We start from the raw sequence: 25,698 nt of genomic DNA, 5'->3' as shown, positions 1-25,698 counted from the left end.
TCTCCTTGGGTTAGGGTCTGCCTCAATTTAGCTAGTTCTAGCTCATGTTTCTGTTCTTTCTCTCTCTCCTCCCTTGCAGTTGCCCTTTCCTCAATTTCTGCCTGCCTTACTGCTTCCCGTTTGGCTTTCCTTTCTGCCTCTCTTTTTTCCTCTAACTCTAGTTTTCTCAAAGTCAACTTTAATTCCTCTGAAGTTTTCTCCTTTAGAAACTGTTCTAATGCAGCTTTTTCAAATACCCCCTTTCCTACATAGTGCTTAACAAACTTTTGGGCAATTTCCTTTTTTATCCCAGTTCTTACCATCATTTCTGACTTTTTAGCCTTTTTTAAATTAACCACTGAAGGTTTCACGCTGAACTGCTCAATATTCATAGTTGCTGGTTTTTCTGCTGGTGATTTATACACTCACCGGTTATTTTTAATTTCAAGCTGGAGATTGAGTCAAACTCAGACGACTGATAACTAAGCACAAGTCAATCGCCTCTAAAGCTTCCAAATTGGTTTGATCTTGTAACATAATTTGGGGGAATCATCCAGGATCAAACCAATTTGGAAGCACAAAGAAGGCATATCACACAGGGGTAAAGATGAACAATTACTTTATTAACAAAAAATTCACCTTCAAACTTTAATTCAAAATCCCCCCCCCCTTTTATAATTTATTAGTTTTACACTGTTATAGAAATTTGCATAGTAACCAGTGGGCAACTAGTTACTATGCAAATTTCCATAACAGTGTAAAACTAATAAATTCCACAGCCTAAATATAACATATGTAACTAAAGTCTAAGTTATATTTCTAATCAGCCCACAGAAAAAACTTAGACACAAAACACACAAGACTCACAAAACTTCGATCTCAACTGAAGCAAAGATCATAAAAAAAATTCAGTTTGTTTGGTAAATTGAAGCCAAAAGATCTTTGACAGAGAGAGAGCACAAAATTCAAAGTTGTCTTGTGTTGCTTGCAGAGAGAGGAACAACTGGCTTGGTCCGGATCCTTCTGGCTGCCTTCAGAATGTTCATCCTTTTTGAAATCCCAACATTCTAAACTGTCCTCCAGACCATGACTCATGCTCTGGGCCTTCTTCCCCTCCACAGCACCACCCAGTGGTGGTTTATCATCCAAGTCCAGAAGTTTTTAGATAATTTTCTGCATATGCTCAATCCGTCTCCCACTCTCTCAGCAGTCCACCTTCACCTTGGCTTTCTAAGGCAAATTGTCACTTTTTAACATAAAACCACACAACACATAGGCCAATACACAACACAGAACTCTGTAACAATATTCAAAATTTTTCATTTCCTGATCTGAAAATTGGCAACTTTGTTTTTCAGTGTTATTTCAGGATTGGTTTCACACTGATTGACATATTCAATCTAGGCTCTGCTTTCACACAACTCCACCATTAGATGTAAGGCGAGCTCTGCTCCTAAATAGCTAGGGTACACTTTCAAGTTCAAATTCAAGTTTATTATCATCTGACTGTGCATATACAACCAGACAAAACAGCGTTTTTCTGGACGACAGTGCACACAAATTCACACATACCTTTTTCACACAGCACATAAATATCACCTACATACTATACACACATAAAAACATAAAACACATTTTTGAATTGTGAAAATGCTCTTCACAAACTGGATGTATAAACTATAGAAGATGATGACATTCTTCCTCCAGGAGCTTGATCTTTTGAAACAGGATCTTGACTCAGAGTGCTGACTGCAACTTCTGCCTTGGCAGCTGAACTCCCTGTGGAGGCAGGGTGCACCAATACCTACAAGATGTGTGGTTTCATTCAAAATCGCAACTCTGAAACAGCCCTGCCTGACCAAGCAGAGCCATACCAAAAGATCCAGACTTGAGGCCTGAGGTTGCACTGACATCTTGTGACTCTCCAAGGCGTGGCTATTATGGCTGTCCCACAAAGTAATGCAGTCCATGAATGGGAACTGGTCTCAGGTGGCAAAACTTGAGGCTCCATCCATCAAACAATCTGATGGCTTTCTGACTGCTTGTGGTATCATTTCTCCTCCCAGTAAATATCTCTGATAATCAGAAGTATTTAGAAAGATTGAAATGCAATAAATCAATGCAAACAAAATCAGTTTTAAAAGATGACTAAAATTAAAGATTTCATTCAAAGTATATTAAATCAATTAAAATGAAAAGAAAAGAAAAAAGCAGAATAACTGAATAACTTACCTGTTCAATGAAGATCAGTAAACTCATTCAAATGAATGGGGCTGTTCTGAATCGCCACCTATAGCTGACATAAAGTGACAGGAGGCCAATACAAAGTCAATTTGCTCAAAATGGTGTGGAGTTACTCATAGAACCATAGAATATTACAGCACAGAAACAGACCTCTTCGACCCTACTAGTCTGTGCTGAACCATTTTTTTTTGCCAGTACTACTGACCTGCTCGCAGTCCACAGCCTCTCCCATCCATGTACTGTACCAATCCAGATTCCTATTAAATGTTAAGATTGAGGCCACATTTACCACTTCAGCTGGCAGCTTGTTCCACATTCCCACCACTCCCTATGTGAAGAAGTTCCCCCTAAACTTTTCCCCTTTCACTCTTAACCCATGTCCTCTGGTTTGTACCTCACCTACCCTCAGTGGAAAAAGCCTATCTACATTTACTCTCTCTCTAATAATTTTAAATACCTCTATCAAATCTCCCCTCATTCTTCTACACACTAACCTGTTTAACCTTTTACTGTAATTCATTACCTGAAGTCCAGGCAACATCCTAGTAAATCTTCTCTGCACTCTTTCTATCTTATTGATATCTTTCCTGTAGTTAGATGACCAAAAATGCACACAATACTCCAAATTTGGCCCCACGAATGTCTGATACAAATTTAACATAACATCCCAACTCCTGTGCTCAATACTTTGATTTATGAAGGTCAATATTCAAAATGTCTCTTTACAACCCTATCCATCTGTGACTTCAGGGAATTATGTTATCTGTATTCCCAGATCCCTCTGTCCTACCACACACCTCAGTACCCTACCATTTACGTTTTTGGTTTGTCCTTCCAAAATGCAATACCTCACTATTGTCTGCATTAAATTCTATTGGCCATATTTCAGTCCATTTTTGCAGATGGTCCAGATCCATCTGCAATCTTTGAAAACCTTCCTCGCTGTCCACAACACCTCCAATCCTAGTGTCATCTGCAAACTTGCTGATTCAATTCACCACATTCCGTCCAGATCATTCATATAGATGACAAACAACAATAGTCCCAGCACTGATCCCTGAGGCATACCACAAGTCACAGGCTTCCAGTCTGAGAAGCCATCATCCACCTTTACTCTCTGACTTCTCCTGTCCAGCCATTGTCAAATCCAGTGCACTACTTCACCATGAATACCCAGTGTTTGAATCTTCCTGACTAATCTCCCATGCAGGACCCTGTCAAAGGCCTTTCTAAAGTCCATGTAGACAACATGCACAGCCTTTCCTAAGTCAACTTTACTGGTAACCTCCTGAAAAAGCTCTATAAGATTGGTTAAACATGACCCACCACACACAAATCCATGCTGACTATCCCTAATCAGTCCCTGGCTATCCAAATAATTGTACATCCATTCTCTTAGAACACCTTACAATAACTTATCTACTACTGACGTCAGGCTCACCAGCCTATAATTTCCATGGTTACTTTTGGAGCATTTTTAAATAACAGAAAAACATGAGCTACCCTCCAATCCTCTGGCACCACATTTGTGTCTAAGGGCATTTTAAATATTTCTGCCCGAGCACCTGCAATTTCTATATTAGTCTCCCTCAAGGTGCAAGGGAATATCTTGTCAGGTCCTGGGGATTTATCCAGCCATTTTTGCTTTAAGACAGCAAGCCCTTCCTCCTCTTTATTCTGTATAGGTTCCATGTCCTTACTTGTTTCCCTTACTTCCCATGACTCTGTGCCCTTATCCTGAGTGAATACTGATGAAAAAAAAAATTTTTAAGATCTCCCCCATCTCTTTTGGCTCCATACAAAGCCAATCACTCTGATCTTCAAAGGGATCAATTTTGTCCCTTACTATCCTTTTGCTCTTAATATATCTATAGAAACCTTAGGATTTTCCTTTCTATTGTCTTCCAATGCAACCTCATGACTTCTTTTAGCCTCTTGATTACTTTCTTGAGGTTTTTCTTGCATTATTATACTGCTCAAGTATTTTATTTGCTCCATTTTGCCCATACCTGTTAGACCTCTCTCTTCCAAACCAGATCCCCAATATCCCTCAAAAACCAAGGTTCTCTATGCCTTCTAACCTTTCCTTTGATCCTGACAGGAACACACAAACTCTGTACTCTCAAAATTTCACCTTTGGAGGTCCTCCACTTACCTCGCACATCTTTGCCGGAAAGCAATTTATCCCAATTCATATATTCTAGATCCTTTCTCATCTCATCAAAATTAGCCTTTCTCCAATTTAGAATCTCAACCCAAGGCTCAGACCTATACTTCTCCATAATTAAATTGAAACTAATGGTATAATGATAACTGGATCCAAAATGTTCCCCAACATATACTTCTGTCACCTGTCCGCTCTCATTCCCTTATAGGAGATCCAGGATCGCACTTTCTCTAGTTGGTACCTCGAGATATAGATTTAGAAAACTTTCCTGAACACATTTGACAAGCTCCATCCCTTTTAAAGTATGGGAATCCCAATGATTCTGTGGAAAGTTAAAATCCCCTACTATCAAAAACTTATGTTTCCTGCAGCTATGTGCTATCTTTCTACAGAGGTGTTCCTCCAATTTTCATTGTCTATTGGGTGGTCTATAATACAACCTTATGAGTGTGGTCATACCTTTCCCATTCTTGAACTCCACCCATATAGCCTCAGTAGATGCGCTTCTGGTCTGTCCTGCCTGAGCACAGCTGTGATATTTTCACTGACAAGTTATGTCACTGCTCCCCTTTCATTCCCCCCCCCTCCCCCCCCCCCCCACCACCATTCTATCAGGCCTAAAGCAAAAGAAGCCTGGAATATTGAGCTGCCAGTCCTGCCCCTCCTGAATCTAAGTTTTACTAATGGCCACAATGTCATAATTCCTCACATCAGAGGAAGAATGGATCAGCTCATGATTGAATGATGGGGCAGACTCGATGGGCTGAATTTCTGCTCTTATATTTTATAGTGTTATGATTGCTCCAACATTTGCTTTCTGTGGAGATTTGGCACGTCATTGAATACTTTGTCCACAGGTGCAGAGTGGAAAGTATATGACTGACAGCATCAAAGTCTGGTTTGTGAATTCCATTGCCCTTCACAGGCTCCAATCTCCCATCTGTTGAATGTATCAAGAAGGATCCATCACCCTAGTCACAAACTTTTCTCACTGCTATTGTCAGAATGTGCAGAAGTTTGAAGCACCGCTAATCCACGCTCTAAGCTCGCCTGCCTTTCCTTGCTTTGAAATAGGTACACCTGAGAACATTTCCACCACATTCAACCCATTGATTTATTTTCCCTCCTCCATTCCTCTATCTGCTCTGGCACTCTAGTTCCCCTCCTCCTGCAAATCTAGTTTAAACCCACCAGACCTGCACTAGCAATCCTTCCTGCAAGGCTATTAGTTCCCTTTTAGCTTAGATGCAAACTGTCCCATTAGAACAGGTTCTATCTTCCCTGGAAGAGACACCAATGATCCAAAAACATGAAGCCCTCCTTCCTGTATCATACCTTTAGCCACGTGTAAAGTTACCCTATAGGTCCTGTCCTTCAACCTAGCACCTAACTCCCTGAACTCTCCATGCAGGAGACCTTCTCACCCTTCCTACTCACGTCATTGGTCCCTATGGAGCACAACATCTGGCTGCTCACCCTCCCTCCAGAGAATGCCGTGAACCCAATCTGAGACATCTCTAACCCTGGCACCAGGGAGGCGACGTACCATCTGGGATACTCGATCTCTTCCACAGAACCTCTTAACTGTCCCCCTAACTATGGAATCCCCTATCACTACAGCTTGCCTCTTCTCCTCCCTTCCCTTCTTAGCCACAGGATCAGACTCCATGCCAGAGACCCGATCTCTGTGGCTTGTTCCTGGTAGGACGTTCCCCCAGCAGTATCCAAAATGGAATACTTGTTATTGAGGAAGATGGCCTTGCACTACATTTTCGTTCCCTTTCCCTTCCCTGTCACCCATCTACCCTCCTCCTGCTTCCTAGGTGTGATGGTGTCCCTGTAACTCCTGTCTATCACCTCTCTGCTTTCTGAATGATTCTGGAGTTTATCCAACTCCAGCTCCAATTCTTAACTCGCTTGTCAGGAGCTACAGCTGAATGCACTCCTTGCAGATGAAGTCATCAGGGATCCTGCTGGCTTCCTTGTGACCCACATTTTGCAAGAGGAGCATTCTCCTGCCTTGGCTGCCATTCACACTGTCTCTGACTAGATGAATAATATGTATGATATCTAAAAAACCTTCAACTCCGACTATCCTTTGGCTCTTACTTCTTCTCGCCAAAGCCTTACCACTCTGACTCAGCCCCACTCCGACGATGACTGCTCCCCCCTTTTTTTTCAACTGTTGAACTCGACTGCCCAATTAACTGCTATCACTGGCAACTCCAAAGTTAAGTGACCCAACCTCCAGCATCTTCTGTATCTCTATTGCCGCAATGCAGAAGAGCAGGATGAGTTCATTATTGCTCCTTCTCTGTTCAAAAGGGCAATGCAACCCACTATAAAATTTGGACATGACACTCAGAGGTAACACCAACATATTAAAGATATTTATATTTTTAAAAGGAAAAAAATGGAATGGTGAGATATTAAGTGCTCTCCTTTACAAATAAGCCCTCTTTAAAGAAATAACCATAAGAATATTGGTACAGAGACAGGTATTGGTTGTTTATCCCCTACAGCCTGACCTATCATTCAGTGACCTTACATTTTATCTGCTTTGATCCCATTCTCTTTAACATCTTTAACAAAGCATTGGGTTCTCCAGTGAATAGAATAGCAAGGAGGAAAACTGCTGCTTTGTCTCAGTAACCGCAGAAGCTTGTGAACCTATGCAGTCTTTCAAGTCTGTGTTCAATCCATGTGAGCTGAATCTCTATTTCTCCATGTTTCAGTTGTTCCATACGAGATCACCACCTGTACCTCTGATATATTTGGAGCAGGGACTGATGCGGATGTCTTCATTGTCCTTTACGGGAGAGATGGCGTCTGCACGCAACAGAAATCTCTGTGTGTTAACAAGCGAGAGCGAAAGATGTGCTTTAAGAGAGGCGCTGTCAATAAGTTCATTGTAGAGGTGTGAAAATATCATTTAAATTGATTTAACCTAATTGTGTATTTTCATAAGAAACTGTGAAAATGTTAAGCATCAAAGATGATAAAGTATCCAATCAGATTATGTAGCAAAACCCCTGGTATCCAGCACCTATGAGGATTAGTAGATTAAATGGTTGGTTCATGCTGATACTCACAGGTACCTGAAAAAAAATGAAGATTTATTACCCTGAAGAAAGTGCACTAAACTTCTCTCTAGACTAATTCCTGGAATGACACGTTTGCCATATGAGGATATATTTAGTAGCCTAAGTCTGCTTACATGGACTTCAGTAAAGCCTTTGACAAGATAACCCTTTGAAAGCTGGTCCAATAGATTAGACCCCATGGGATCAAGGGCAAATTTGTCAAATTGAACATAAAGTTGGCTTGGTAATAAGAAACAAAGGATGTTGATGGAGTGTTACTTTTTGGAGACTTGTGGCTATTGGTGTATCACAGAGATCAAAGTTGGATCTGCCTGAAATGTTGATTATGTATCTTTATCTTTGCTATATAAAGTACACTGTTTGACCAGCATTATGTTTTTATTTCAACCACGCTGTCTTCAGATTTTCGTATTTTACTTCGGATCCTTAACATTTTTTTTACAAATGTTTAAGCCTTAGATGTGAATATAAGAAGTATGATTAATAAGTTTGCAGATGATATGAAAATTGGTCATGTTGATAATGAGGATTGTTTTGTACAGCGTGATTTTGATCTGCTGGTAAACTTAATGGAGCTGTGGCAGATGGAATTTATTCCCATTAAATGTGAGTTAAGTCATTTTTGGAGTCTAATGGGCACTGGACATATATCATGAATAGTGTGGCTTTGCAGATTATTAAAGAGCAAAAGGGGCTATGGTTTACAAGTTCATAGGTTCCTGAAGAAACACAATAAACTGAAAATGCTGGGATCTTAAGCAAATAGCGTGAAATTGTAGGGACTTAGCAGGTCAGACAGCATCCATGGAGAGAAATGGACAGCCAACCTTTCAGATCGGGACCTTTTTTTAAGAAAGGCTCTTAACCCAAAATATTCATTGTTCATTTCTCTCCATGCTTGCTGTCTAACCTGCCGAATACTTTCAGCTTCTCATAAATCCCTCAAGACAGTAGTAATAAGGTGGGGAAGAAGACCTACAGAATGCTTGCCTTCATGATCCAAAACTTAAGATCATTGAGGTCATGGTACAAGTTACTAAAACTTCGATTAGACCATAACATGTCTATTATCTGCATTTCTGGTTGCTGCACCATGACAATTACATGACAGTGTTTTCGAGGATGCAGAGGGGGTTTATTAATAGGGTTAAGTGTTTTAGTTAAAGAGAAGGATTGGAGAGTCTGAGATTTTTTTCCTTGGACTGGTAAATGGGATGGGTAGAGATGGACACTTTATGGTTGGCATGGACATGGTTGTCAGAATATCAGTTTATGTGCTGTATTCTCTAGTGTTTAGATGAATGAGATGAGATCTTATCAAAGCATACAAACTTCTTAAAGGGCACGATAAACCTGCTTTTTTTCCCCCTTGGCCAAAGAGACTAGGACCAGATGGCACTGTTTCAGAAGAAAGGGGTTGGCAGTTTAGGACTGAGACAGGGAGAACTTTGATTACAAAGATGCCGGTGACCTTCTGGAACTCTCTTCCAGTAAAGGCTGTGGAGGCTTAATTATTAATCAAAACAGATCAACAATTTCTGAATTAAGGGAATCAAGTACTGGAAAATGGTATCTAGCTGGAAAATCAGCCATGATCTTGATGAATGTCAGGGTGTATCCTGCCAGAAGTGTTAGAGGTGATTTCACAAGGGAGTATCGTGAATAAGTTATGGCGATTTAATTATTGGAACAGAAATATTGCACAGAACATTCAGCAGGTCAGTTGATGGGTCTGGTTGGATAGTGATTACATTCATGGCTTTGCCATTAACAACAGATTACATGGAAAAGAGAACTTAATCTGATCCTAACCACTATTCTTCCTACTAGGCCGTCACAATTGGTCTTGCCCTACCAGAGATATCCCTTCGATCGATCCATCCTTCCATCTTTTTGTCTACTGCTGAAAGCTAGCTCGTTATCTTTCTTTTCCAGTTCTAATGAAGGGTCCCAGACCTGAAATTGTCTCCTTTTCACAGATGCTGCCTGAACTGTTGAGTGTTCTAAGCATTTTATGTTTTTAAGACTGCTTGCCTTCCCTGTTCAAGTCTGTGAATGGTTCTGGGACCTCAACAATGTAACTGGCTTCTGAAAACCATCCAATTCAAAGAGAATTAGAGATGGGCAATGAGCACCAATAACCCCAAAATCCTATGAACAATGCGATCATGTGGGGACCATTTTCCTCTGGGAATTTGGGCGAGCAGCTTGATCGAAATCCTGATGCGTGCACTTGGAGGACAGAGGCTTTTAAATGTTTGGGTATTGTTAGGTCTGCTTTGTTCATGAATGAGTGAGTCAGACACCAGACTGAGTCGAAATCAAGGTTCTTTATTACCGGATTGTAACACTTGCAACTAACAGTGTTAGTTGGAGAAGGCGCATTCTCCCGATATCAGCAAGTGGTGTTTTTTTATACCCCAGGACACGCACTTAGTAAATTATCATACCATTACATTGTCCAATGAATAAGCTGTTGCTACCCTTCTCTGTTAGTCTGCTGCACATCATCTTGTTATTGCCACACTTATCTTGAGTGTACAAGGTCACACCTGCATCCTGTTACTCCTTAGTACTGGGTGACTCCTTCTCCGGTCCTATCTCATAATGTTTTTACCTTACAGTGTAAGGAGCAGATCAGCATTCAATCAGTAGACCAGGCCCACTGAATTTGAGACACGGTGGAAGGGATCTTGATTCGTGATTGGATTTGTAATATACCCTTCAAAATGCTTGATATTTTCCAGCTCCCAAAATCAAAACTCTTCACTTGCAAACTCTGACAATCTTAATGAGCAGAAGACCTTAAATGAAATATAAGGTGCAAACATTGTGCTGAATGAACTTTTCCTTTCAGTTGGAGAACATTGGAGAATGCATCGAGAAGATTCGAATAGGACACGATGGTCGAGGCATCAGCTCTGGGTGGCACTTGGATAGTGTGGAGATTCGCCGATTGCTTTCAAAGGGGAAGGTTAGTCTTACTACAGATATTCAAGATTCCAAGTTCCTTTTATTGTAAAATACATACTGTAAAGACGTGAAATTTGTTTACTTTTCTGCTGGTGAGCACACACAAAGAGGTGCCACTAGTTCAGTCCTGCTAACAAAATGAGAATGAGAAGCAAAAAAGAGTGTGCCTTCACCACCTCCTCTTTTGCCACTGCCTCCTGCACTCCCGTAACCTCCATAGCCTCCTGCTGTTCCAACAGTGTCTGTACATGATCTTCTATCTTTTCAAGCGGCGAAACCAAATTCAGGAATCTGTCGGACTCTCAGCTCTGGTTTCCTAACGCCTGAGTACTCGTCGATGGCCGTAAGGATGTAGTTATTACGGTTGGTCGACGGTAGGGGTCCCTTAAAGTCTATGCTAAGACACTCGAAGGGGCGGGTGGCTTTGATAACGTGGGAGTTCCCCGGATGGGAGAAGTGGGGCTTGCATTCAGCACACACCGAACAGGCTCGGGTAATGGAGCGAATCTCCTCGACTGTGTAGGGTAGGCTTTCACAAAGTGGGCAAACCTAGTGACCCCTGGATGACAGAGCGCCTCATGGAGTTTCTGTAGTCTGTCCATCTGTACGCTGGCGCACGTCCCCCTGGAGAGCGTGTCAGGCGGGTCGTTGAACTTACCAGGCCGGTACAGGATGTCATTGTTAAAGGTGGAGAGTTCAATTCTCCATCTGGCGATTTTGTCGTTTTTTATCTTACCTCGCTGGGTGTTGCTGAACATGAAGGAGACCGCGCGTTGATCAGTCAACAGTGTAAAGCACCTCCCAGCGAGGTAATGTCTCCAACGGCGCACCGCTTCAACTATGGCCTGGGCCTCCTTCTCGACTGAGGAGTGTCTACTCTCTGGACCCTGGAGGAGAAGGCAACAGGCCGACCGGCCTGGTTCAAGGTGGCTGCCAGGGCAAAGTCGGATGCATCGCTCTCAACTTGGAACGGGACAGACTCATCGATCGCATGCAGCATTGCAGCAGCGATGTCGGATTTGATTCGATCGAAAGCCGCTCTGGCTTCGGTCGAGAAGGGTAAGGAGGTGGTCTTGATAAGAGGACGCGCCTTGTCGGCGTAGTGTGGAACCCATTGTGCGTAATATGAGAAAAAGCCCAGGCAGCGTTTGAGCGCTTTCTGGGTGCGGGGGGGGGGGGGTAAGTCCATTAGGGGACGCATGTGGTCAGGATCTGGCATCACTACCCCGTACTCCACCACGCAACCTAGAATCGTGAGTTGTGTGGTCCGGAAGACACACTTATCAAGATTGTAGGTCAGGTTCAGCCGACTGGCAGTTTGAAGAAATTTGTCTAGGTTGGCATCGTGGTCCTGCGCGTCGTGACCGCAGATGGTGACATTGTCCAGATACGGGAAGGTAGCGGTTAGCCCGTTCTGGTCCACCATCCGGTCCATTTCCCGCTGGAAGACCGCGACACTATTCGTGACCCCTAATGGTACCCTGAGAAATTGATACAGCCACCCATTCGCTTCGAAGGCCGTGAATAGTCGGTCCTCACAGCGGATTGGGAGCTGGTGGTAGGCCGAACGTAGGTCAATGGTGGAGAATATGTGGTATTGGGCGATCTGGTTCACCACATCCGTGATGCGTGGCAGGGGGTATGCATCCAGGAGCGTGAAGCGGTTAATGATCTGGCTATAGTCGACCACCATCCGTAGCTTTTCCCCGTTCTTGACAACCACCACCTGGGCTCTCCAGGGACTTGAACTAGGTTCGATGATGCCCTCATTCAGCAATCTATGCACCTCACTCCTAATGAATTGCCTGTTTTCGTAACTATATTGCTGACTTTTGGTGACAACAGGCTTCCAGCCAGGGGTGATGTTTGCAAAGAGTGCTGGCGGGGCAATCTGGAGTGTGGAAAGGCCACAGGAGTGGCCCCGGGGTACGGGGGCGGGTTGCTCAGGTGCTTCAGGGGTGGGGCGATGGCAGACCGAGAGGGGGGCATGGAGTCACCCAAAGTGTAGGGACACCGTTCGAAACTGACACTGAAAGTCTAATTCCAGCAACACTGGGGCACACAATTGGGGAAGGATGAATAATTTGAAGTGGGTGACCATTACGCCCTGTACTTCCAGCGTGGTGATGCAATACCCCTTTATCCCGGTTGAGTGTGACCTCGTCGCTAATGAGATCCTCTGGGTAGTGGGGATAATGTCAAGTCCTCAACGGAGGGCCAGATCCGGCCGGATAAAACTGTCAGTTGATCCAGAGTCAAATAAGCAATTGGTGTAGTGTCCATGCGTTTTAATCAGATCCATTGCTTTAGTGAGGGGATGAGAGTATTGCTGATTTAGTGTTATAGAAGCAGCCACTGATCCTGTTGACAGGGGAGTTCCGCGTGTTGACGTCACGCAACGGGATGACGTCATAGACGGAGTCAGCGCTGGAGGAGCAGGTTGGAGGACCTCCCGGAGGTGCTGTTGTGGCGGTGTCTGCGGATGAACGGTAAGTAGTGGAGGTTGTTGCTCGCAGTTGGCAGTGGGTAGGGTGGCGGTCGGGCCCCAGCGGTCGTCAGCGATGGACACTAGGGCGAGTACCTGGTCAGTCACGGTGGCCGCACCGGCGGCAGCGTGGGCAGCGGCAGCAGGGGAGCGAGCAGCTGGAGTGGTAATGTTATCTCCGGGGGTGGCTGTGGCGGTGGCAGCGGCAGCAGCAGCGGTAGCGTCGGCCCCGGGGGTGGTCGAGGCCGTGGAAATAGCGGGCTCTACAGTCGGGACCAAGGCCGGGTCGAGTGTTCCGCACGGGGGCGAGAGGCGGGCCAACATCATGGTTGCTAGGGTGGGCTGCCCCTTCCGGGTTCGGCGTCTCCATGACGTCAGGCGTTGCCGTGCAGGGGAGCCCTCACTCTCATTGGACGAGAGCTCTGGGGAAGAAGAGTTTGAATGGGATAGTGTGGTTGGGCTTCACATGAGGCACTGTGTTTGCCGGCGGCCATTTTAGACCTACAGACTGCAACAGTGGCCTTTTTTAAGGCACTTCTGGCACCTGGCTTTTCTTGTTGGGCACTGGGACCTGCTGTGCTTGTCTCTCCCGCAGAAATAACATCTTGGGTTCGCAGGGGGCAGTGTAGCAGCAGCCGACAGGTCGTCAGCATCTCGGGGGGTGGTAGGGTAGAAGGGCACTGTACTCACACCAGAGGTGGACTTTAAGGCTGCATCCTCCATTGTGATCACAATCTGGGCCACGTCCTCTAGTTTTTCTACCCCTTGTTCGAGCAAGCGCAGCCTCACATTGTTCGATCGGAGCCCGGCCACAAAGGCATCCCAGACGAGATCTTTTGTGATCTCGGCAGCAGTTTTGTCCACACAGTTACAGTCCTTGCCCAACGCCTTGACTACTTGTAAATATGCCCTGCTGGACTCGCCGGGCTGTTGCTTCCTCGACGCAAGCACGAGCCGGGCATGAACTCTGTTCATTGGTTGATCGTACAGTTCATTCAGTACCTTTATGGTTGTGGTGTAAGTGGTCTCATCCTGGATGTTCTCATAGACTCTCAAGGACACCATAGACAGCAATGCTGTTAGACACTGGTTATCCTCCTCCAGCTCAATGAGCCTTAGGAAGTTTTCAAAGTTCAACAGCCAGAACTTAAAGACTTTGAAGGCTGTAGCTGACTGTGGGTCAATGTCAAGTTTTTCTGGCCAAGTCAGATGCTCCATCCCTTTTAAAAAAAATTAATTTTGCTAATAAAATTGTAGAGCTCATCGAAAGAATCAAAGACTTGTTGATCCAAACCAAGGCTTTTATTAGCAAAAGACAGGAGCTCTTCACAGGTGGTCGACCAGTCCGGAATGATCCGACCTGGCTAGGGACACAACCCTTTAAGGCCCAGACAGTAGGCGTGGCTAAGCTCTCAGCCAATCGCTGTAAGCACAGTCATTACACTCTAGATACTGTAACTATACTCATTGGTGATAGGTCTGTACTATCACACACCCAAGGGCCTTTAGGAGTCCTGCTTGCCAACAGTACCCTCACGAATCCTGGTCCCAAAACCTAGTTCCCATGAGCCTTCAGCCTGGTGTGAGTCCTTCAGCCGCCAAGCTCCTCGCTGTTCCACTACTGTGTACTCTATCCTATAGGGTTTTCTCCCAGACTTCACCATCTCAACAGGGTGTTGTTCTCCTGCACTGGTGCCCTGCATTGTTTCGCTGCTTCCCCCAGAGCCCACAACCTCTGTGATCCAGACTGCCAAGCATGGGCACCACCATCTTGGACATAGACTTCTATGGGTTCTCTGATGTTTAAAATAACCCACCACCAGCCGTGTTGTACAGGCACTTTGAACCTGTGCAGACCTGACAGCGTGACAACCATTTCCAAATTTCTAAGTAGGTGCCAGGGAAAGTCACTGAAGCAGAGTCTATTAATGTCTTCTTCAGCCTCGAATTTTCACTCCAGCTGTGCTATTTAATATTGTTTTTGCAAAATCCCTTTGCCTATTACTGTATATTAATTAGCCACTAGTTTTTTCATAACTATACTTTTAACTTATTTTATAAACTGAGCTGCTTGAATGACCTTCATTTAGATAGCATTGAGGAGAATTTTACCTATGCTTTGAGGTTTGCATTCCCTGAAGAAATTAAATCCCTGGAAATGTTTTTCAACAATATGCAGATCAGGGAAAAATGTAACCTGGATAATTGTTCTCATTATTATTCTATGTCACACTTTGTTAAATTGTCTAAGTTATTTCCTATTTCTTTTCCTGCCTAATCTTTAATTTTTTTAAACATTTTTTTTTAGAATGTTTTAAATTTAAGCATATAGCATGGTAACAGGCCATTACGGCCCATGAGTCCATGCCGCCCAATTTACACCCAATTAACCTACACCCCCAGTACGTTTCAAATGGTAGGAGGAAACTGGACCCCCAGGGGAAAACCCAAGCAGACACAGGGAGAACATACAAACTCCTTACAGACAATGCAGGATTCAAACCCTGGTCCTGATCGCTGGTGCTGTAAAGGCATTGCACAACTGCTACGCCAATTATGTTTCCCTAACCACTACGCCAGCCATGCCAATCTTACTTGAATCCACTATTTTATCTCTGTATAAATGAGCTGTCAACCAATTTGCTCAGTTACCCCAGACACTGGGTGGTCCAGGGAATCAGTTCAGTACTCTCAATCCCTGAGGTGAGAATACTTGGCCTCTTGTGGCTTGTCCTGCTGGGATTGTTGTCTGAGTGCAGGGACTGAGTTTTGCTGCACCAAGATGTTGATTGCTGGTGCTCAGGTTGGCAGGAAAAGAAATAGGTGCCAATATTGGTGGATTTAATAAACCAATTCCTTTTACCAAATGAGTTTACCTAGGTATTGATGTCGAAATGTTCAAGAGTGGCTGATGGACCATTTAACCTGGTCACCCTGGTCTTTGAACACAGGAAAAGGTTAAACAAGTTAGAATTTTATTCCTGGGACCATCGGAAAATGAGGGGAGATTTGATAGAGGTATACAAAATTGAGAGGAGTATTGAAAGAGTAGACACATGTAGGCTTTTCCCACTGAGATTAGGTGTAAAAAAAACAGAGGATGTGTTAAGGATGAAAGGGGATAAGTTTAAGGGGAACATTAGGGGGAATTCTTCACACAGAAAGTAGTGGGAGTGTGGAACGAGCTGCCAGCTGAAATGGTGAATGCAGGCTCAATTTTAACTTTTAAGAAAAATTTGGACAGGTACTCTATGTGGATGGGAGTGGAATGGAGGGATATGGTCGGTGAGGGTCAGTGGGCCAAATAATAGTTCGGCACAGACTAGAAGGGATGAAAGGCCTGTTCCTGTGCAGTAATGTTCTATAGTTCTACTGTTGGTGATTTATACTCCCCATGAGAAGACAGGGGATATTTCCAATGCTACAGTGCATTAGCCATTGATATACTCTATCAGTCTATCTTATCTGGGGGATGTTTGGGGATTAAATCCATCATATTTTAATTTAGGTATAAGAGCTCCACCATGAAAACGAGGAATCTGAGTTTATGGGTGTACATGGAGCTTAACTATCTGACATTAATTCAATGCCAGGGCTCAGAAACGATTATTTTTCCATGTGAACGCTGGCTGGCAAAATCTGAAGATGATGGAGAAATCATCCGAGAGCTGGTACCCCTGGATATTATTCAGAAAAAGCTGTTAAAAGATGGGACCCTGAAGCATACTGAAAATACTGTGGAGGATGCACTGGAAAGTGAGTATTCCTGCTTTGGGGAGAAAAATGAACAAGAGAAGCTTTTGTGATTCACCTTCTCTGTCTTCAAATGACAAACAAAGGCACCACGTGCTTACCTTGGAAGAATCAAAGGGATCAGTGGGGGTGTGGGGGGTGGTGGAACGATGGACATGGGGAGTGCTGCTGTCATTCTCCAATCAGATTAAAGATTTGCCCTTGCAAAGAAGAAACAACGAGTTGTACTGGGTCGCTCTCCTTCATCTGATGGATTTAGAATTTTTCGTCATGACATATAACAAAATTTGTTGTTTTGCGGCAGCATTACATTGCAAATTACATTTAAACATAATTAAATTAGTGCAAAGCTAGGCCAGTTATGGACAGAGCAGATTGGTCCTCCATTAGGATTATCTCATTCCATACTATATCAATTCCAGTGCCTATCTAAATGCCTCCTAGTTGCAGTATATGAATCCATCCATTACCACTGTGCAAAAGCCTTGCCTTGCCTTTAAAAGTCCTTCTTCCTGTCTTCAATCTATGCTCTTGTTTTTGTTGCCCCTGCCATCAGAAAAAAGATTCTGACTGTCTACCCTATTTCTACCTCTCATAACTTTATGTACCTTTATCAGGTTACCCCTCAGCAACTTTCACTCAAGGGATAACAAACCCAATCTATCCCATCCCTCCACATAACTGAAGTCTTCATATCCAGGCAACGTTCTGGCGAATTTCCTTCACACACACTCTCCATCGCAATGACATCCTTCCTATAGTGTGGTGACCAGCATTACACCCAGTATTTAATCTGTGAAGTCCAAGTCAGGGATAGTTAGTTGAAAGACAGGTGCCCTTCTTTTACTCATCTCTGGAAATATGTGACATCTTTGCTGATCAATGCTTCATGGAGCCCAATAATTGGCACTAAAGATTCTCCAGCTGTAGGCTATAGACTGGGTTCAGGACAGTGGGACGAGGTGGAAAAAAGGTTTGGCACAGACCAAAAGGGCCAAAGGGATCTGTTTCTGTGCTATAATGATCAGCTCTGCAAGTCTTTTAGTACCTCTTCCATTGATTGGTGAAATTATACTGAAGAAGTAATGTAAATGTTATTGCACTCTGTTCCCTGAAGTCAAAACCATGCACCACTGTATTCACAATGTGTCACAATGTGTCATTATTTAGCCTGAAGTTATAAGTAAATCGAATTGATATGAATTATATTTAACCTCTAAATTTCATGCCAGTGACCCTTAATGTTGCCTCTTTGATTGAAGCTCACATTTATAAGATTTCTGTGTACACGGGTGATGTCTACAGAGGAGGAACAGATGCAAATGTCTTCCTCACTATTTTTGGAGACCTGGGAGATACTGGAGAAAGGAAACTGAGTAAATCTGAGTTACACTCCAATAAGTTTGAAAGAAACCAGGTTAGTATACAGCTTTGAATAGGAGTGGAACGTAAAACTGGGAGAAACCTGTTAACGGCTTGTATCTCAACTCCATTCAACTATCTTTGACCATGACCAGGAATGGCCTTCATTTGTTTTTTTTTAATGAAAGTTGATAATAATTCATTAACAATGTTAACATGATATTTCTTAATCAGTATAACTTTTTGCGTTAGATGGAATGCAGGAAGGGTACAGGTATATTGTTCCTTTTTTTTCTCTGGAGTACAGGATGTTTAGGGGCATCTTTGTATAGAAAATGATAAGGGACATAAATAAGGTGTATAGTCAGGGTCTTTTTCACAGAGTAAAGAGTCTGTAATGAGAGCACATACATCCAGGTGAAGCTGGAAAGAATTAAAAGATACCGAGGGGCACCTTCTTCACAAAGAATATGGAGTATATGGACACAATACATGGAGTGAACTTCCAGGAGAAACTGAGCAGAAATAGGCTACTCAGCCCATCAAATCTTCCCCACCACTTAATCATGAGCTGATCCATTTTCCCACTCAACCCCATTGCCCGGCCTTCTCTCTATTACCTTTGATGCCCTAGCTCATCAAGAACATCAATTTCTGCCTTAAATACCCTCAAATACCTGGCTTCTACAACCACCTGTGCCAACAAATTCAAATATATGAAATCTTTCAATGAAATCCATCCCCCCAATTTGCCTAAATTCCAATAAATAAAGGCCAAAAACTATCAAATGTTCCTCATATGAAAACACTTTCATTCCCAAAATCATCCTTGTGAACCTCCTCTTCAGGCTATCCTGCACAAGGACCCTTTGTATCTGGGTTTTCCCAATTTTCTCCCCATTTAAATTTTTTTTTTCTACTGAGGTGCATGGCCGTACACTTTTTGACATTGTATTTCATTTGCCTCTTTTCTGTCCATTCACCTAATCTCTCTAAGTCCTCTGCAGCCTCTCTGTTTATCAACAGTACCTGCTCTTCCACCTACCTTCATATCATCTGCAAACCTGGCCACAAAGCCATTTACTCCATAATTCAAATATTCATAATTCCCATGTTTCCTGTTACACCATGGGCTCTTATCTTTATAAGTAGCCGCATATGCAGCACTTTGTCAAAGGCCTTCTGAATACCCAAATACACTTGTAAAGGCAAGTATAATTATGGCATTTAAAAAACATTTTGAAAGGTACATTGATAGAGAAGGTTTCGAAGAATATGGACCAAGCACAATAAATGGGACTAGCTCCATTATTAAAAATTGGTCAATGTGGATGTGTTGGGCTGAATGGCCTCTCTCTCCCTCTATGACTCTGAGGGAGAGAGAGAGGGGGCAAATCTCAATGGTAGGCCAAGGTCAGGCCTAAGATATTTTGCCTTACTTGCTTCTTGTGTCTTGACCATGCTTGTTGAGCCAGAATTTCAGATTTATTTAAATTCTCTTGATAAACATTTGCTTGAATCTATACAGCCTATCATTATTTCCAAGGCTACAATGCTAAAAATAAGCACCAAATGTCCCTCATCCAGCAGCACATTCATCAGAACATAAGAAAAGGGAGCAGGAGCAGACCCTTCATTCAATAAGGTCATGGCTGATCTGGCCGTGGACTCAGCTCCACTTACCTGCATGTTGCCCATAACCCTTAATTCCTCCATGCTTTAAAAAATCTATACAACTATGTCTTAAATACATTAAATGAGGCAGCATCTTCTCCTTCTTTGGGTAGAGAATTCCACAGTTATGTATGTTTGACTCAGCCAGGGAAATATGCCAAAGTTATTAACAGAGTTGCCAACAAGTGTGGTCTTTCACTATTAATTGTCCCTGGTCAAATCTGCCCATTGTCTCTGAGAGGGGCCACAATTGCTGAAATGAATTATTATTTTGTGCTGGAAACATTAAACAGGTCTCTCTCAACAACTTTCTTTTTCAGTTCTGATGAAGTGAAGAGGAGCTGAAATAGTTACAGTTTCTCATTCCACAGAAGTTGTCTGACCCCCTGAGTGTTTCCAGCATTCTCTATCTTTATCTCAGGTTTCCAGTGGCTTCCTGCAGTTTTATTTTTAATTTTTAATATTTTTGTGTTAACAGGTTGATACGTTCACAATCGAAGCTGTAGACCTTGGCCAAGTACACAAGATCAAGATTCGCCATGACAACAGCATGGCCAGCCCCGATTGGTATTTGGAGAAGGTGGAAGTGCTTGATGTGGATACAGAGGAGAACTACTTATTCATGTGTGAACGCTGGCTTTCAAAGTCTAAAGAGGATAAGAAAATTGAAAGAATATTGTTTGTGAAGGTACTTTGCTCATCAAATGCTTAATATGCATGTAGACCAGTGTAGTATTGGTGGGGTGGGGAGGTGGAAATAAAGATTAAGGTTACATCTTTGCCATTTATGTTATCTGGTAAATCTCTCACTCTTTCTATCTTATTGACATGTGACCAAAACTGAACACAATATTCCAAATTTGGCCTCATCGATGTCTTATACAACTTTATCATAACATCCCAACTCCTTTCCTCAATATTTTGATTTATGAAGGCCAATATGCCACAAGCTCTCTTTATAACCTTACCTACCTGTGACCACCACTTTCAGATAATTATGTACAGTATTCCCAGATCCCTCTTTTCTACCCACTCATCAGTGCCCTATCATTTACCGTGTATGTCCTTTCTTGGTTTGTCTTTCCAAAATGCAACACTTAACTGTATTAAATTCCATCTACTATTTTTTCAGCCCATTTTTCCAGCTGATCCAGATCCCTCTGCAAGCTTTGAAAATCTTCCTCACTTCCATTCTTAGTGTCATCTGCAAACTTGCTGATCCAATTTACTGCATTATCATCCAGATCATTGATATAGATGGCAAACAACAATGGTCCCAGCACCAATCCCTGAAGCACACCTCTAGTCACAGGCCTCCAATCTGAGAAGCAATCATCCACCACCATTCTCTGGCTTCTCCCGTTTAGTCAATGTCAATTCCATTTTATAGTTTGGGCGGCTGACCTCTGTGTACTGGTGGGGGAACCTGTACTGGCTGGGACAAGTCCAGATGAGCTGCTTTGAACTGGTTCAACATGAACAATTCTTCCTTTCCCCCAATGTCAAGGGTGAATGACAAAACGTTCCTGTGTAGCACCCTTTATGGACCTTCATAAGGTCACTGAAGGGGAGTCCTGTGAAGGCCCCTGCGCACGAACACAAATCATAGGAGGACATGTCCGGAGGGGTACTTTCAGGGTGGTTGGCCATGTTGTGATGGTGGAGGTGGTGCATGCGGGCTCAATAGAGCCCAGTTTGTCACACAGCGTTTTCACAGTCTTGCATGGTTGCTGGAGGGAGGAATTGGCCAAGTACTGTGATGGTCTCCCCATAGACTAGTTTGGCAGAGATTGTCTTTCGGTACTGTGCAAATCCCCAGAAGATGGCTTCACGAGGTGTGCCATCAGCGGCAATTTGAGATGGCGGTGGAAGCACTCAACTAATCCATTGCTTGAGGGTGGTAGGCTGTGGTGTGAAGCAGCTGGGTGCCCAGGAGTCTGGAGAGTTCTGTCCACAGAGTGGAGGTGAATGGCACTCTCCGGGCGGTTGTTACGTCTGCCGGAACACTGAAGCGGGAGACCCAGGTGGCAAGGAAAGCTCTGGAACATGTCTCTGTGGAGGCATCCGGAATGGAAATGACCTCTGGCCAGTGAGTGAACCTGTCCACCACCGTGCATAGATAGCGCAACACCAGGGAGACTGGCAGGGGTCCAACTATGTCAAGATGGACATGTTGGAACATGCTGGTCGGGGTGTTGAACTGCTGGAGTTAGTGCTTGGTGTGCCACTGGACCTTGGCCAACTGGCAGTCTGTGCAGGTTTTCGCCCACTTCATGACTTGTTTACACAGGCTGTGCCAATCAAATTTTGCGGACACCAGTCGCACTGTTGTGCGGATTGAGGGGTGCAACAAACCATGGATTATGTCAAAGTCTGTTCTCCTCCATTGGGTAGGGACCAGTGGTCAGGGTTGGCCTATGGAGACGTCGCAGAGGAGCGTAGTGCCATTGGCGTCAAGTGGGAGGTCTTGGAGCTGCAACCCCATGATTGCTGTTCTGAAGCTGAGTGTCTTGGGATCATCCTGCTGTGCCCGAGCCAGATCATGATAGTCGATGCCCTGCAACATAGGATTGACTGCCGGCCTGTAAAGTGCATCTGCAACCACATTGTGCTTTCCTGGTAGATGTTGGATAGCCGTGGTGAATTCAGAAACGTAGGATAAGTGCCTCTGCTGTCGGGAAGACCATGGGTCAGAGGACTTTGAGAAGGCAAAAGTAAGCGGCTGATGATCAGTGTAGACAGTGAATGGACGCCCTTCCAGGAAGTAGAGGAAGTGCCGTACAGCCAGGTAGAGGGTGAAGAGTTCCCAGTCAAATGCACTGTACTTCAGTTTGGGCAGCCGCAGGTATTGATTGAAAAAGGCGAGGGGTCTCCATGAGTCATCAACGAACTGTTCCAGGACAGCGCCCACTGCTGTGTTGGACGCGTCGACAGTGAGGGCCATTGATACATCCATTCGTGGATGTACTAGCGTCGTTATGTGGGCCAGGGCCTCCTTGATCTGCTCGAAAATGGTGTGAGCCTCATCAGTCCACTCGAGCTCCTTTGATGAGCCTGATATTAACGTGAAGAGAGGGCACATAATTCTGGCACCTGCAGGAATGAATCTGTTGTAGAAATTTACCATGCCATACCTTGGGAACTCCTGCAGGCCCTGGTGAAGCATTGTACAGCATCCACTTTGTCTGGTAAAGTCATGGCGCTGGCTGTGGTAATTTTATGGCCCAAAAAGCCTATTTCCATGAGGCCGAACTGTGCAAGATGAGTGAAAAGCTGGCGGAGATGCATCTTGTCTTCCTCGAGCGTATTGCTGGCTACCAAGATGTCATTAAGGTAGATGAAGAGAAAATGCAAATCTCTGCTGACCACGTCCAAGAGGCACAGAAATATCTGTGCCATGTTTTTTAAACCAAACGGCATGTGTAAGTGCTCGAACTGGCTGAACAAGGTGATGATAGCCGTCTTTTAGACATCTTTCAGGTGCACGGGGATCTGGTGGTATCTCCAGATTAAGTCAACTTTGGAGAAAAGCTTTGCACCATGGAAATTCACTGCGAAATCCTGGATGTGGGGAATTGGATAGCAGTCCAGCGTCGTTGCTTCATTGAGACACCTGTAATCACCACAGGGTCTCCAACTGCTGTTGTACTTGGGCACCAAGTGGAGTGGTGAGGCCCACAGGCTATCGGAATGACAGATGATGCCAAGCTCTATCATGCACCTAGACAAGGCTGAATTTGTCCAGGGCCAGGTAGCGGGCCTGTGAATGCAATGATGGACCAGTGATAGCAATATGGTGTTGGATGCCATGCTTAGGCATGGCAGTCATGAACTGGGGGCACCGAATGGAGGGAAATTCTGCAAGGAGACAGCTGTACTGGATGATGAAGCAAATTGGGTGGAAGGCTCGTTGGACTTGCCGAGGGGCACCATATGGAAAGTCTCAGCATGGACTAGTTGTCTGCTCTGGAGGTCAACAAGTAGGGAGAGCATCTGGAGGAAATCCATGCCTATCAGAGGTTTGTCTATTGAAGCGAGCGTGGACCCATTGCAATGTGGTATCACCAAAATGTACATGAATTCGCTTTTTTCCATAGGTTCTGATGATGGTGTTATTGGCCTCACACAGGGAAGGGCCGTGGGGTCTCATGTGCATCTCGAGCACCGTAGGGGGTATGACATTTATCTCTGCCCTCATGTCCACTAGGAACTTGCGGCCTGAGATGGTGCCCCAGTCATGGAGAAGGCTATTCGGTTGAGCTGCCACAGCCACTAATGGCAGCTGGCCCCATTGTTTCCCAGGAATGAACATGGCTAGCGGCACATGCATGCGGATGCCCCCCTCCCCCCCCCCCCCCGCACCAACGTTGGTGGTAGAAACACCATTTGTGATCGGGCTTCTCTGTTTTCGGGAGGAATAGGTGTGGTGAATGTCTGCCAAGCTGCCTGTCTCCACTCTGGCAAGCCTTGCTGTACTAACATTGGCTGTGCATTATCTCTACTGGTAAGGACACTCCCCTTGGATATAACTTTATATGCACCTATTGTCTTTCATTATTGTACCATAGGTTTCTGCTAATAAAAGCTATGATTATTGTTTGACCATATTGTCTTTGTCTACTTCATCAACTGGCACTTCAATGGGGCCTGCTCACATGTGGACTGGATTTGGGCATCATCCTCAGTGATGGCAGTGTGACACGGTTGACCAAGTCTATGGCTTCGCTCTTGGAACGGTAGAGAACATCTGCTCACGCTGCAACCTTGCGCGGGTCCACCAACAAGATTCTGATGACTTTTGGCATCTGCTCAAGAAACACTTACTCAAACATGAGGTTAAGCTTGTGCCTTTCCACCAGCGTGACCATCTCATCCATGAGGGCAGAGGGGGTCCTATCGCCTAGGCCATCCAAGTGCAGGAGCCTGGCTGCTCTTTTGTGTTGTGAGAGGCCGTATGTGCTAATTAAGAGGCTTTTCAGAGCCATGTATTTACCTTCCTCTGGCAGCACCTGAATGAGGTCATCAACTTGTGAGGCGGCTTCCTGGTCGAGCAAGCTGATGACGTAGAAGTATCTCGTCGAATGGGAGGTTACCTGTTTGATCTGGAACTGGGCCTCTGGTTGGCCAAACCAAGTGCGAGGCCCGTTCGTCCAGAAAGTCAACAGTGCCTGCAGCTGCCTGTTCCATTGTGTCGAGTCTTCAGGACGTGGAGACTCGCTGGGTTCACCAATGTAGCGGGTTGTGAGTGAGCACAGCAAAGAAACTGAGACAACAGGCTGTGAACTCGAGTATCACAACTGCTTTATTTTGAATTCTGCATTGCAGCCTTTAAGCCTGTTCTCGGTCCCGCCCCTAATGCCCCGGCGCTTGCGTTCCGATGACAAAAGCGCGTACGCGACCTTAGGTCTGGACAGAAGAGATGGTCACGCAACACCAAACTTGCCATGGCTGCCCGCCGACCGCACGTGACAAGCGGGGCTGGTTCTCCATGGCAAATGCACGTCGCCCCACTATTATTTTTGGATTCCAGAAGTTTTATTACTCTGGAACATTATCAACTTTATAAAACTCCTGACAATTTCCTTGGTGACAATAATATTTAAAATTCCAATCAGTAATTGTCCCACCATGCCCATTCCAACCGTGTCATTCACCAACCAACATTAATTCCATCCACCCACATTAACTCTGTGTCTTCCTGTGCCTCATCTATTTAAATGTCTGTTTAAATGTCTCTGAACCATCATGATTTTCTCTGACTTCATCACTTCCTCTTGTAGTGAGTTCCAAATATCAACCATTACTTGTGTAAAAAAAATTTCCTCTCTAATCTTTTTAAAATCTTCTTCTTCTCAACTTAAACCAATGCCACCTTGATTTGATACCCCAAATTCTGATATCTACCCTATCTTTTCCTCCTTTCCTTCATATACCTTTGTCAAGTCACCTTTAGCCCC

At 44.3% G+C, this 25,698-nt stretch overlaps 1 protein-coding gene across 1 annotated transcript in view; it reads left to right on the top strand.

Moving 5' to 3' along the window:
* Positions 1 to 25,698, top strand: part of loxhd1a (lipoxygenase homology PLAT domains 1a) — a 221,516-nt gene that overhangs the window by 155,757 nt on the left and 40,061 nt on the right. The window contains exons 32-36 of the mRNA XM_069923807.1: positions 7,126 to 7,307; positions 10,352 to 10,468; positions 16,546 to 16,708; positions 17,968 to 18,122; positions 20,220 to 20,429. Of these exons, the coding sequence (XP_069779908.1) occupies positions 7,126 to 7,307; positions 10,352 to 10,468; positions 16,546 to 16,708; positions 17,968 to 18,122; positions 20,220 to 20,429 (827 nt within the window). The remainder of the gene's footprint in view (positions 1 to 7,125; positions 7,308 to 10,351; positions 10,469 to 16,545; positions 16,709 to 17,967; positions 18,123 to 20,219; positions 20,430 to 25,698) is intronic.

The sequence above is a fragment of the Narcine bancroftii genome, chromosome 3, assembly GCF_036971445.1.
Source record: "Narcine bancroftii isolate sNarBan1 chromosome 3, sNarBan1.hap1, whole genome shotgun sequence".
In the NCBI taxonomy this organism is placed as follows: domain Eukaryota; kingdom Metazoa; phylum Chordata; class Chondrichthyes; order Torpediniformes; family Narcinidae; genus Narcine; species Narcine bancroftii.
This window is presented reverse-complemented; position numbering and strand designations above follow the sequence as displayed.